This window comes from Cinclus cinclus, chromosome 1 (assembly GCF_963662255.1).
Source record: "Cinclus cinclus chromosome 1, bCinCin1.1, whole genome shotgun sequence".
Classification (NCBI taxonomy): Eukaryota; Metazoa; Chordata; class Aves; order Passeriformes; family Cinclidae; genus Cinclus; species Cinclus cinclus.
In genome coordinates this window covers 55653593-55667142 of record NC_085046.1, presented here as the reverse complement: position 1 = coordinate 55667142, position 13550 = coordinate 55653593, and the positions used below count along the sequence as shown (strand labels likewise).

At 35.2% G+C, this 13550-nt stretch overlaps 1 protein-coding gene across 3 annotated transcripts in view; it reads left to right on the top strand.

Annotated features, from left to right (window-relative positions):
* The window catches only part of LRRFIP2 (LRR binding FLII interacting protein 2), a 53678-nt gene extending 41576 nt beyond the window's left edge, over positions 1–12102 (top strand). The window contains exons 9-16 of one of the 3 annotated variants that reach the window (XM_062488680.1): positions 1654–1746; positions 5059–5160; positions 5413–5545; positions 6815–6864; positions 8275–8395; positions 9387–9466; positions 10363–10467; positions 11211–12102. In XM_062488680.1, the coding sequence (XP_062344664.1) occupies positions 1654–1746; positions 5059–5160; positions 5413–5545; positions 6815–6864; positions 8275–8395; positions 9387–9466; positions 10363–10467; positions 11211–11321 (795 nt within the window). In that variant the 3' untranslated portion in view covers positions 11322–12102. The remainder of the gene's footprint in view (positions 1–1653; positions 1747–5058; positions 5161–5412; positions 5546–6814; positions 6865–8274; positions 8396–9386; positions 9467–10362; positions 10468–11210) is intronic. The other 2 variants (XM_062489488.1, XM_062490386.1) reach the window with 2 other exon arrangements.
* The last annotated feature ends 1448 nt before the right edge of the window (positions 12103–13550 follow it).

Sequence of the window (13550 nt, the reverse complement as noted above, 5' to 3'; positions counted from 1 at the left end):
AAGTTGTGATGCATGGATAATACCAAATGGGGTATTTTTGCCTTTCCCAAAAATTTTCATTTCAGTTATTTCAGATTTTTGTGAGTTCTCAACAATTGAAGTTTGCCATACTGAGTATTTGTTTGCTTATCAGTCAAGCATAGTACACAGAAACACTGTTATTGGCTAACAACCATATTGCTGGGTGTGCAGCGTGTTCTTTTCCCCTCTCACTCTGTTCTTTTTCCCCTTTTCCCTTTTGTTTCTAGAAACAAACCCACCCACTTTGAAATCCAAGAGTTATTATCAGTCTCCAGAATGGTCCACAAAGAAACATATATATGTATATTGTCATCAGCATGTTGGTGTCCATTTCCCAATAATTTTAGTTGGAAGTTGCAGTTCAATTATTACATAATTTTCCCACTCTTCATTGTAGCAAAAATTGATTATCTTTAAGTGTATAGGCCAAAGTCTCCACTGTTATTTTCAAAAGGTGTGTAATAGTTCATTAATCCTTGATTTCTTCACTATATTCATGTACTCTCTAGGTTGGTAGTACAGTAACTCCAAATGGTTTCTGAAAAGTCCCAGTTCTGTTTTGGAAGTATTATGCTTCATGAACTGGAGTTGATATGACTTACTAGCAGAAGAAAAGGATTAAGATTATCCTAAGTATCAGCATTTTGAGTTAGATAAATGCTGACAAGAAGAAACCCTAAAAAATTCTCTAGTGGCTCTGTTGCTTGCTCTAAGTTATTTTTGATTTCACTAAGAATTAAAGAACTACTTTAACATGTTCTTGTTTGGGGTTTTGGTGAGGTGTATGTATAGGAACCAAGAATATACAGTAGGTATGTCTGGAGTGTTCTTTGGTAGAATGTAGCATGTGTCAATACAAATACATCCAGTCCCTTTAAATATTTGACCTGTGTTTACCAATTATTTGTGTCTTTTCCCCATCTATTAACACTAACAGAAAATCTAGCTGAAGCCATGTAGCTTTTTTCAGAACAACTTTGTCTTGCCTTCCCAAATGTAAAATCAAGTTCACTCCTTAAGAGGGAAAAAATTGTCTCTAGCCCTTAAAATTCTTACATCATCTTCATAGCTAAGCATTTAATTATGTTTACAGGGCAAGCAGCAAAATGCAGTGATAGTCAACTAAAAAAGTAGGACTACACGTGATATGTATTCATATAGTATCAGAAAGCAGTCAGCAGTTGTCTTTTGCTTCCGGGATGTTTCATTCAAACTGCCTTCTTTATACTTTCAAGAAATTTATTTTATTTTGTAAAACATTAATAAAACTAATTGTTAACATTAATATTCACTTCCAGAGGGGACTTAAAGGTATCTGGAAAGTACAGCAGGGTAATTGTTTCTATCCACAGACCGTGGTGAGAACAGTCACTAAAGAAAAGTAACTCTAGCTGCAATGTTTTCTCAACAGCAGTGATTGAATAGAATTAAATACTGTTCTCTTGCATGAATTAATGAGAAATATATTCCGTTAAAGTGAACACTGTTTCTGTAACTTCATGTTCATAAACTCTTTCATTGATTTTTATTACTTAGTTTCCTTTATCTATTTTAATGTTTGGGATTTTTTTTTTTTTCCATTTCCTTACTTCTCTTTCCTCTTTTATTCTTCCCTCATCCTGTTTACCACAGGCGAATCAACGTATGCAGGAGAATATAGACTCCATAACCAAAGAAGTGTTTGATCTCCAGGAGACAATTAATTGGAAAGATAAAAAAATAGGGGTATGAATCAAATATGGGAGGAAAGGTATTTTTTTTAATTTAGAAGTAGATGGATGCCCTCTAGACCCCAAGGAATGATGTGTACTCCAAAGAAATTAAGGCCACCCCTAACTTAAAATGAATAAAATGTTTTGCAGGCTTTCTCTTCTTCAGAAAATGAGCCACATTTTATCTTTACTTGCATAATGATAAGTAATACTAATTAAATCTGTAACATGAGCTTTTACACATACAATTTTCCAATTTTTTGCAAAATTTTTGATGGCATGCCTAGTGGTAAAAAAATGTTCTTGAATAGACTTCACAACCAACTTGCACATTCCTGTATTACACTCCTGATCCTTGCAGGATTTGTTAGCTTGGATGCAGCAGTGAACCAAGCTGTTCTGTGATATGACACACAAAATACTTTGGGTATTGAGAGTTGTAATTGAAGCAGTGGTTGTAGGTGACCTTTTGAGGAGCATCCGTATAGGAAGGAAGAATTGTGCTGATACTGGGTAGCTAATGTAGGGCAGGCAGGGTTTGTCAGCTTTGTTCCTGGGCAGCACAGATGTCATAGAACTGAGTCAGCCTGACCATCAGTGATCACCACGTGGCTCTGAACTTGTGGCTGTCCTGGGACACAAATAGATTGCCTAGTGGCAATAGGGTGTTAATTGGAAAGCCTTTAAAAAGGAATTGTCTGCCTCTTAACAGCTCAGTGGTTATTTCTCTCTACCTGAATTTTACACCATATTTCATTATATGCAGATTTCTTTGAAAATTGTTTTATTTGCTGGAGTTCAAGTTACCTTGAAAAGTTGCCTTTTAACTGATGGTGCCCAGTTCAAAAGCTATGGTGTCTTACTTATTTTTTCATGCTTCAGTCTTTCTTTTCCATCATAAAAAATTTCAGCATTCTAAATTTTCTGAACAGTCTTCTGAAAGCTTTTAATCTTCAATTTACCCTATTCTTTCCATAGTTATTTCTCATATTTGTATATTGGACTGTCTCAATTGGCGCAGTATTTTTGCGCTTTCAAATACATTGCCAGAGTTAGTATAAGAATGTCCCATATTCAAATATAGCCAGAATGACAAGAAAGATAGATATGTTTTTTTTAGCCAAAATTGTCCTGTCAGTTTGTATTCTTGTAAACACCATAACTGGTTATTTTTCTAGGTTTTTTTTTTAAACTCTCAGAATTGAACTTTCTTAGATAAGAAAATGTAAAAATGCTGCTCTTTTCTTTCTCATATCTATAAATGTTTACATACTTTTCTTAGCTCACAGCACTTGAGCCTTTCTCCCTCCTACTGAGCAGCTTTGCTGATTTTTACTCTGTTCCAGCTTTAGAAGTCTGCAAAACTTCACAGTGTAGTTTGTAACTAAAATTGTAACCTAATTTTACAATGTATACAAGACTTTTTAGCTGTTTCAGGAAAAAAAAGGGAGGCAAACAGAACAAAAATAGCGCAAGTTTGTTTTACACCTGCCTTATGTTGCCCTGTTTCTGCAGCAGTGCTTGAAATTTGTGGTTATATTTGATCTTAAATTAGATCAATTTGAGGATGCTGAGTTACAGTTTTGAGTTATATTCCTGAAATATACAGTTATTCTACTGTTTAGTGGGTTCAAATTTTCAATTAATAATGGCAACTCTGATTTTGGTATAAATGTCATGAAGGCTTTTGGAACATTTAGAAAATAGGACCCCAAACATCTCTGGCATATTATTAGATTTTGCTCATATCACTATGGTAAAAGCTGTCTGCAGAACTTTGTCTTGATTTCTGTTTCCTGCCTCAAGAAGTATTGCAGAGGTAGATTTTATGCAAAATCCATGTCCTATTAAATTAAATCCTGAGCATAGAATCACTAGGATTTTTGCTGGTTTTGAATAATGATTATTTAGATCTACATAGATTGAAGTGCATCATTGTGTCAGTTTCACTTCCTTCCCCATCAGAATCTTCTGATTTCCAACGCTTGTGTTATTGGGGGTGAGGATAGAAAATATGTTTGGGAAGGTCAGCATCATCACAGGACACTGTCAAGTACACACTGTCCTGTGTCTGTGATTCTGGGCTTCTGTGTCCATTCTCTCAAGTGGTGAGCTTGCTTTCCTTTCCATCTCTGACACTTTCCTTCAAAATTAAAAAGATGTATGTGTCTTTTAAGTAGAGCACAAAATTATGTAATGATTAAGGTTCTTCATGCTATTTATAATGTAGTTAGAGATCTAGTGTGTGCTAGGAAAGAAAAGGACATCTTACAGATTTTTAAATTAAGACCTCAGCTAATGTTTTCACATGTTGAATTGCTTTTATTTTAAATGTTACATTTACATACTAATAAATCAAGTGCAACAGCACTTGTCAAAATTTTCTGTTGAAGCTGAGTCACATTTTAAAATACTACTCCAGTATATACAGATTCTAGATGATTATTAAAATTCAGCGTACTGCAGTTATGTGGGGCAAGTGCAGTACAAATGTATACACCTTTCTTTCTTGGTACCAGTCCATTCCTACACATTCATGCATAACATAAGGTTTAATTTGAATAATTTTATTGGCAAAAATGTGTGTATACTTTTGTACTTGTTGGATGGTGAGGATTATTTTGAGTGCATACAGTATTGAATGCTGCCCAGTCAAGTTAAAGTGTGACTGACTGCCAGGTAACCTCTCCAGCATAGGTAGGCAAACCTATCTACACCCATATTACACTTCTAGCTGCCATGATTTTTTGTGCTAAAATACTGTTAGTAGTGTTTGCTTCTTTTTTTTTCCTCTAAAACTGATTGCTTTGGGTTTAGTAAATGACATTGTAACCCTTAAGCAACTAGTAAATAAATAGTATTTGTGAGTGGATAATTTAAAGGTCTTCTATGATGTATGATTTCCACTTCTGTACCTTATAAAAGGCAGAGAAATTGGTTCAATAGGTGTAATGTTTTAGGATCTTTGAGTTTCAGCAAATTTTATTTCTTGCTGCAGAGTGCCTGTATGAAGAAGAATCACTCTTTTGGTACTCAGTTTAGTTTATCAAAATAATACCAAAAAATAGAATTCACTGAGTAAAAATCTCTCAGAAAAATCTAAGACTTGTCTGAAAAAGAAGTCATGGCAAATGCAGCATGAAGTTAGATATACAACTTGTAGAAGGCCATTATCAGAGATGTGTGTTACTACATATTTTAAAAGCGCTTTTAATTTCTTTGCTTGTATTGAGATCTTTGTATTTACTTGTAGAAAATCTTTCTGCTGTCTGTCATATGCTTTTTCTCTGTGCCATTCTTTTTCTTGCTATCTGGCTGAGCCCAGGCCCTAGAAAGACAGAAAGATTACTTTGACTGCATTAAGAATGAGCGAGATGAGCTCAGAGAGGAGTTGGCTGACCTGAAGGAAACAATGAAGAGAGGACAGGTATGTTGGTAGTAGTTACTTTGCAGTAACAGAAATCCAGGAACGGGGCATGAAATCAAGGTCAGTAGAATAGAGGAAGAATGGTTGCTACTCTTGTGCAGTCTGAAAACCTGACCTTAGGGTAGGATAAATGGTCCATATCATTGTAACTGTTTCAATGAACTTAAAAAAGCTCTTCTAAAACTTATCTGTTGATTTATATTTTAGCAGTTCAGTTGTATGACTAGTTTATTCTTTGTTTTGCATTTTTAGAAACATGGATTAGTTATAATTCCGGATGGCACACCAAATGGTGATGTAAACCATGAATCGGTGGTTGGTACAATAACAGTCGTATCACAGGAAGCTGCTCAGGTCTTGGAATCTGCAGGAGAAGGACCACTGGGTAAAAATGTCCTAGCATACTTTATAGATTTTTTGTGGGCCTTGTTTCCTCTCGTTCACAGTGGGTGTGACTTACAGTTGCAGATGCAAGTACCTGTGATGCTTCTAGAATATATGCTTACACAACTTCCAGGATTGATTTTAATTTTTTTGTTTGTTCTGAGTAAAAAGGACAGATGTTATCTTTTGAGTAAGAAAAAAATATTGGCTTAGATGTTTGAAACTGATTAGTTCTCTTGGTCCAGTTCCTGTTTTAATACTGACAGAAAACATATTGCTTGGAAGTGTCATCTTTTGGATTAGTATGTTTCCATTGTATTTCATAAAAATAATGGTATACATAATCAATGAAAGAACATCAAGTACAATCTTTCATCACATAAATTAGAAAAAGAAGTTTTAAAAACATTCAAAAGGTGATAGGGACAACAGACACACTAATTGGGGGTTTTGGGTTAAGTTATTTCAATTTACTTTTATCCTTAGGTTGAGCAAGTTATTCTATGCAAAGTCAATCCACTGTAAAACTCTGTTAAACATGTAGAAAAAAATCTTTCTATAATTGATTTATACTTGTACATAATGTGTAATAGTTGCATATTTTTGTATTTACAGAAATTAGACTTGTTATGAATTTCTGCTGTGGCTCCCTCACAGGGAAATACAAATGTCATTATGCTGCATTTCTGTCAAAGTTACAATTTCTGAGGGAGCTGGTCTAGTTTTAGCACAGTGTTGCTTGATAGACAGTTTTGTAGCCATTGCTGATCTTTTGACTAAGTACAGATATTGCTGCATTCCTGTAGGTCCTTTTCCAGGTACTTTTTTGTCATTTGGGAACACTTTTTGCAAACTTTCTAAACAAATGGGGAAGCTTAGTGGCTTTCCTGAAGAGACAACAGCCTTGAAATAAGAGAAAAGAATATGCAATCAGAAGAAACTTTTGTTGAAAATGGCTGTTCTAGCTGTTGGGACAAAACTGTTTTAGTATTTTTAAAAAATTGTCAATTGTTAATGTGCTATAAAGATTCACTAAACCCTGAGGTCTTGCTTTTAGAATTGTTATACCAATAAACAGTGTGAATGAAGTATTTTTCCCTTTTTTCTGCTATTAAATGAAGGTTGTTGTGTTATTAGTGAGATACCAAAGTTTTGTGGTCCCACTGCTATTAGTTTTGATGAGCATTTCATTTGGAATAGAACAAAGAGTTTTGAAAAACATATTCTTATTACAGATTTTTCTGATTTTTATTGGGTTCTTTGGTTCTAGATATCAGGCTACGAAAACTGGCTGGAGAAAAGGAGGAATTACTGTCCCAGGTAAAATAAGTTATTAATTTAAGAATTCAGCCTTTTTGTATAATTTTGCAGACTATTTATATGTGAGTAATAAACAAAGGTTAAGCACAGAGGTGCTTAATCAAATACTTAAGCACTAAAGCAAAATAAAATACTCAAATTCTTATTTCACTGACTCCCAGGAATTAGCAATTCTTCTTGCTAGTGTCCTTATCCATGGGACTTTGATCTTGGTTGGTAAAGAAACCTCATTTCACTAACTGGTTAGCTGAAATCTAACTTATTGCTGACTTCACTATTACTGCACATCTTTCAAGTTCTTTCTTTTATTTTGTCTTATGCAGAAATATTAAAGTCAGTAAAATTACACTTTCATAAGCTCAAGCGGCATTTTCTTCAAATGCTGAGTGATACTATTTCACTGATCATTTCGGTAACTCAGAGAGAAAATTAATATTATTAAAGTAAATGTGTTTAATTACAGCTCTGTTTGAGAAGAAACAGCTCAAGCATATAGTCATTGAGCAGTTGTTAAGAATAGTACAGTTTTTGCCCTTTTAGTTGAAGATACTGCACATTTAAACCATTGTTGCCAACATTTGGGTTTGCTGTGAATGAACTTTAGTTATAGTGTAGATACTTGTTTGGAATGCCAATAAATTATGGTATTACACATATATAAATATGTATGCACATATTTATCGCTGTATAATTTAAAAATCACTGATTTGTATCATGAATGGGGGTTTTGCAAGTTAACTCACATACTGCTTACCTGAGGAACAATATTTTTATAAGAATGTCCAAAAAGTAGTTCCTGCTGCTTTCAAAATATCTATACACAGGGCACATATCTGAGAAATCTATGTTCCCTGTCTGCTGGAAAAACTGAGAGACAGCTGCTGTAGCATGAAATTGAACTATTAAAGACTAATGTGCACTGTAGAGTTGCCTAGGACCATTGTTTGCAGGGGGAACATGAGAGAGAACCCCTAAAAAATCCATGGATTATTGTCTGTGAACTCAGTAGGATAGTGTTCAATATCTTTGCGTGTATTTAGAGTGGAGAAGATGTACAATAGAATAAATCCATAAATGGAGTTTAATGCCACCTCCTCTTCTGAAAAGTGAGCTGTGTTAGTCACTAGGTGCTCCTGCACTGTGCAGACATCCCTGCAGCACTGACCAAACTGGTGGGCTTGGGTTGTGCATTGACATGCAGAGGGTACTCACCCAGTGATGGGGATGGGGGCCTGCAGCCACAGACCTCAGGGACTGACTCCCTGCATGGCTCTGCTATTCTTGTTTACAGAACCTTCTCTGCCAGTGGCATCTCAGGACTGCTCTGTCTTTTTACGACTGAACATTTAGATACACGACTACTGAATTTCTGGGAGTTTTTTTTTCATAAAGAAACACTTCCTTTTTCAGGTTAGGAAACTGAAGATGCAGTTGGAAGAAGAACGACAGAAATACTCTAAAAGTGATGGCATGAATCCAGATATAATAGGCTTGGAGAATGGCTCTGACTTGCAGCTAATTGAATTGCAAAGTAGGTACATGGTTACTGTTCAAAGTTATTCTTCTTGCAGAGAGGACATCCAGCTCCTCTTGTTGTGCACTAGTAGTGTTGTGAGTGACTGTATTGTTGAGCAGATAGGTTTTTGTTGGTATATGTCCTTGCATGGAATTCTCACTGCAGAGTAGCTTAAAAATCTGCCTCTTTCAGTGCTGAAGAACAACATTCTGGGAAGTTATTTTTCAGTTGATAACCTTTCCTAGAGTGGGTGCTACTACTTGGATACAATTTTTAGACAATATAATTTCAGCTAAGATTTTTAAAAATATATATTCTGTGGGGTGATTTTGTTCAATCTTTGATATACAAACCTAATCTAGAAGACAATTGTCCTGAAGCAAAACCTGAAAACTTACTGAACTTAATATTTACTGTTGCTTCATAGAAGCACTAAGATGCTTTTCATTTCAAACAGGCTATTCAACTGAAAATTTATTTGACAGACTGTCATTTACTATGCTTGTGTTAATGAATGTGAACAAAGCACTGGCAATGTGAGGGCTCAAATGTAACACCAAAATAATTTGCCAAGCTCCTTAGAGTTTGTCAGTCAGGTTCAAGTCTTGTGCTCCTTATTCAAATATTATTACAGACGTCTAAGCTGAATGCTGCTGGTATTGCTTATTGTGGTCCGACATTTTGCAGTGTGTGTTGATTATTGTGTTGATTCTCTTCTGTGAGGAATTAGTTTGCTGATCTAAGTGTGTTTTAAAAGGTGTATATCTCATTGGTGCACCTGAGATTTAATGCACACTTTTATAGAGACAGTAGTTATGTTCCCTAAATGAAGGAAAATTATTTCCTTTCAATACTCTTGTAGATTGCTGAAAGAACATTAACTACTTTGTGATCTTGTGTATGGGCTTCTCAATAAAATGGTCTTTTTAATGAATTTTAATTAAAAGGGAAACTGCTAGTTTAGAGAGTTGCTTTGACTAACATATACATGTCAATTTTTGTCTAGGAGATGCCAACAGACAAATTAGTGAATACAAATTTAAGCTTTCAAAAGCTGAACAAGATATAACTACTTTGGAACAAAATGTAAGTGTCTTTCTTCATGTTTGTTATTACACTGCACACTTTTACAATACTTTTTTCAACAAAAACTATGAAAGCATATTGCGTCATTTGATTTACTGTTTGATATTTAGTTTGCATAGAATGACACCACATTTTTCCATATTTCCTGCAATTAAATACCTGTGCACAGCCTAACCATAAGAGAAAATCTGCCAAGATGCTGAGCTAAAAAACCATGTTATTGACTTATAAAGTGATTGTTTTCATAGATGTATAACTCTCAACTTTAGAGAGTAAATTTTGTACCTTCCAAAGTATTTACAACTTTCTTACAAGTAATTAAGTTACATATAAATTGATTTTTTTAACTAGTAGCTTCAGTTCTTGTTCATAATCTGTCATACTTTTGTATTTTAGGAACTTAACTACAGCTTATTACCTAAAAATTAAATGAAGTACTGTAATTTAAATCACAGATGTCTATCTTTACTCTTTTGCACAGATTCAGTCTAGTAGGCTATCATGTGGATTTAGGAGTGGCAGGGAGCTGTATGTAGAACAATCCTGCCTGTGGGTTTTAATATCTACAGGTTGCAATCAGGATTAGTCTCAAGTACTCTCCTTACTGCTGAACTCTGCTTGGGCTCAAGACCGCTTTCATCATGTCCTGATAACAGTTCAGTCTCCTTTCTACTTTGGACCTTTTCATACAGTTTCTGCTTTTCAACTTTCCACTTTCATTTTTAATCCCATGTGTTTCCCAATTCTTAATTTGTTGTATTCCAGCTCTTCTCTCTCTGCTTAGATCTTTAACCTTCTGTATCTTCTCAGCTATGTCCTTGGAAGAACAGCTGGTGGCAGGTGAACTCCAGGTGGAACACCTGAGTATGTTCTTTTTGTCTTGTTTGGGTTTACAGATTGGACGACTTGAGGGACAGGTTGCAAGGTATAAAAATGCAGCAGAAAATGCAGAAAAAGTAGAAGATGAACTCAAAGCTGAAAAAAGAAAGCTTCAGCGAGAGGTAACTGACTTGGTTTCCTTTCCAGCTGCATGTTCCTTTCCGTCTTGAGCTGCTCTATCTTTTGCCTCCAATTTCTGCTTTTTGTGTAATCTTTGATTGCAGCTTTTAATTGTTTCTTGAGATGACCTTCAAGCCTCAATATTACATTAAGAAGTCATCTAGCACATTAAAATAAGACTAACTTTGATTCAATGCTGTACTTCCTTGAAAAGAAACATCTAAGTGGTATTTTTTCTGAATGTGATTAACTTGCAATATTTTAAAGTTATTCTTCTAGAAAAATTGCTAGAGAGATGAATGGCCCCTATGTCAAGTGACAGTCTGGGAGTTTTCCCACTTGCACCTCACAGGATTCTGAGAAGGAGCTGTATTTAACTGAGCTATTGATAGCTCTTGCTTAAGAGCTGCTGCACTACTAACTTGATGCCTGCTATGTATCTGTGTGCAAGTAATAATGGTGGAGAGTACTTTACCTTGTTCTAGGTAAATTGTTTTCATGTAATGGGAGGTTGCAGGAACCTAATTATTTCAGAATGAAAACACTTCATGCTTCAGTTGCTTTGCAATTATTTTTAACAGCTTAATTCTGTTTTATATGCCTGCAATATGAAAGTGTTATATCTTAATTTCTGTGGCATTCTTATGTAACATAATACTTTTATTCCTCTTATTACACTTGAGAGCAGCACAAAGTCCAAATCAACTTAAGTGATCATCATACTTTTTTTTTTTTCATTTTGTAGTTAAGAACAGCACTGGATAAGATAGAAGAGATGGAGATGACCAATAGCCATTTAATGAAAAGGCTGGAGAAGATGAAGGCAAATAGGACTGCGCTTTTATCTCAACAGTGAAATGGAAATTGAAAAATACAATGCACTGCTCCTTGAATAACTAGTCCCTAGTTTGTTTATACATACAGACTTTCAGTGGCACAAACTATTTGAACACTGAACTGTTCACTGGTGGTTTAGTTTCATAATTAAATGACATACATTTTGTAATTTATGAGAGAATGAAATGTAGTTTGAATTCCCATATGAATGACAGCAATTCATCAATTTTTCAGTAGTGTTTGATTCTAGAGTCAAAGATGGAGCACAATGCTGTATGTTTTTACAACTGTGGAATCAAGTTTACTCACAATCTCTTTTGGCTGCTTTAATGATGCTTGATGCTCAGAGACAGCTGCATGAATTCAAGACACTGTATTATGAAACTAACATATACTTGCTTAAGACATCACACAGCACAAGTGCCTTTTATCTGGTGCAATTTAGTCTTCATTGTTGAAATAACCTTTGAAACCAGAAAGCATTTTATTTTAAGATACATTTGGGGTTTTCCCTAAACTTTATACATTTTGAAAATACATTTTTTAAAATATTTAAATTTATAAGAAAAAATAGGGACTGTATATAAAGATCTGCTTCTTTTGCATGGGCACACCTGACTTCTATGTAATTTTGTCAATACTAGCCCCTGATACTCTTAGCGTTAAGAGTGCAGATTTAAAAACTGAAGTTGTACACCATCAAATTGTTTCATCTGCTTAAGTGCAAATTGAAATTTTATGGGGGGAGGAAGGGGGTAAGAAATGTGGCTAAGGAGTTTATTAAATGGACACTTTACTGACCAAAACTGGATGTTTTGTGTTTTCTTTTGAATACTGAGATGCTAACAGGACAGAGTGAAATCTGTAGAAGAGTGAAATCTGTTCTTCATATTATGAACAAGCATCTTTCTGCCTCTGGAAGAGTGAGTTTGAATTTTTCTTAACCTAGTCTACTGTTTGACAACTACTGCCATGGAGCAGAGGAAGAATACCTGCATAAGGAAGAAGGTATTTTCTGGAATGGTGTATTTTTTGTCTGTAGCATACTCCCTGTAGACAGTGAATACTATTAAGAACTTGGACACTTGAGCTGGCACATCAGAAGTAGGACATCAGTAACACCTGCAGTGGCCCTTCTGAAGTGTTTGAAGTGGCACTGACCCTGTGTTGAACTTTTCTTGTGGCCAGCACTAGCTTTGGTCTGAGAGCAATCATTCTTTTGGACTTCTGGCAGGTGTTTTCCTCTTGGACATTGCTACTCTTCTGGGAGTATTTCTCAAAGCAAGGCAGGTTTCAGAACGTTTGTTAGTACTAACTCCTGAGAGTGCCTGACCAGAGCTGTTTTCAAAGAATGGCCATTTTGACAATGCAAAAGTAAAGCTTTCTGTCTCCTTGTCTTAGAAAATAAAATTCCTTCCCTGTCTGAGATTGCTTGTAAGTAGCACATCTACTTAGGCCTGTTTATTAAATAGGAGGCAATTACACTTTGGTGATCACATAGATCATTGTGCTGTTAACTCTTTGCTTTTTGTTGTGTATGTATTCAGTAGAAACTCTCAACTCTTAATGGTAGGTATTCTGAAGATAAATGGATACTTTGTAGGTTTTCAGTGTGTACAAAGCTCAGCTAAAACCTTATTTGGCGTGTGGTAGGGGGCCTTTCTTTTCATTCACTTCCTCTAAACCACCCCATTGAAGCTGGACATTTTATGGCACAGGGAAAACTGCAGCTTTCAGTGACAGTCAGATAAGGACCTATTCTAGGGTAGAGGTAAAGCATCGGTACAATCTTTTAAAATCAAGATTTCTAGTAGTTTTTTTAAAGGAAAGTTAACGGTTCTGTTAGCATGGCATATTAATTGAAGAGATTCCCAAGTTCTTGCTATCAGAAAAATAAAGCAAATTCGACAAAATATCCAGAACAAGATTCCCAAGGGGAGGTACCAGGAAAAGCAGCAGCAAGGGAGGAAAAAAAGAGCATTATTATTTTGTTTTGATACAGTATAAGCACGAAAAATATTTTAAGTAATAATGAGTGACAATTGGATAGCAATATGGAAAGCTTTTTTAAAATTTACTTTTACCAGAGCACAATTCATTTAATCAGAACTGGGGAACCAGTGTGTCTGTAACAAGCAAGTGAATAGAACGTGATGGTCCGTACCACTATTGCTGGAGACCGCACACTGCTTGTTGGCCAAAAAAAAAAAAACAAGCATTAGGCGTAATTGTGGAAAGCTTATAGAAA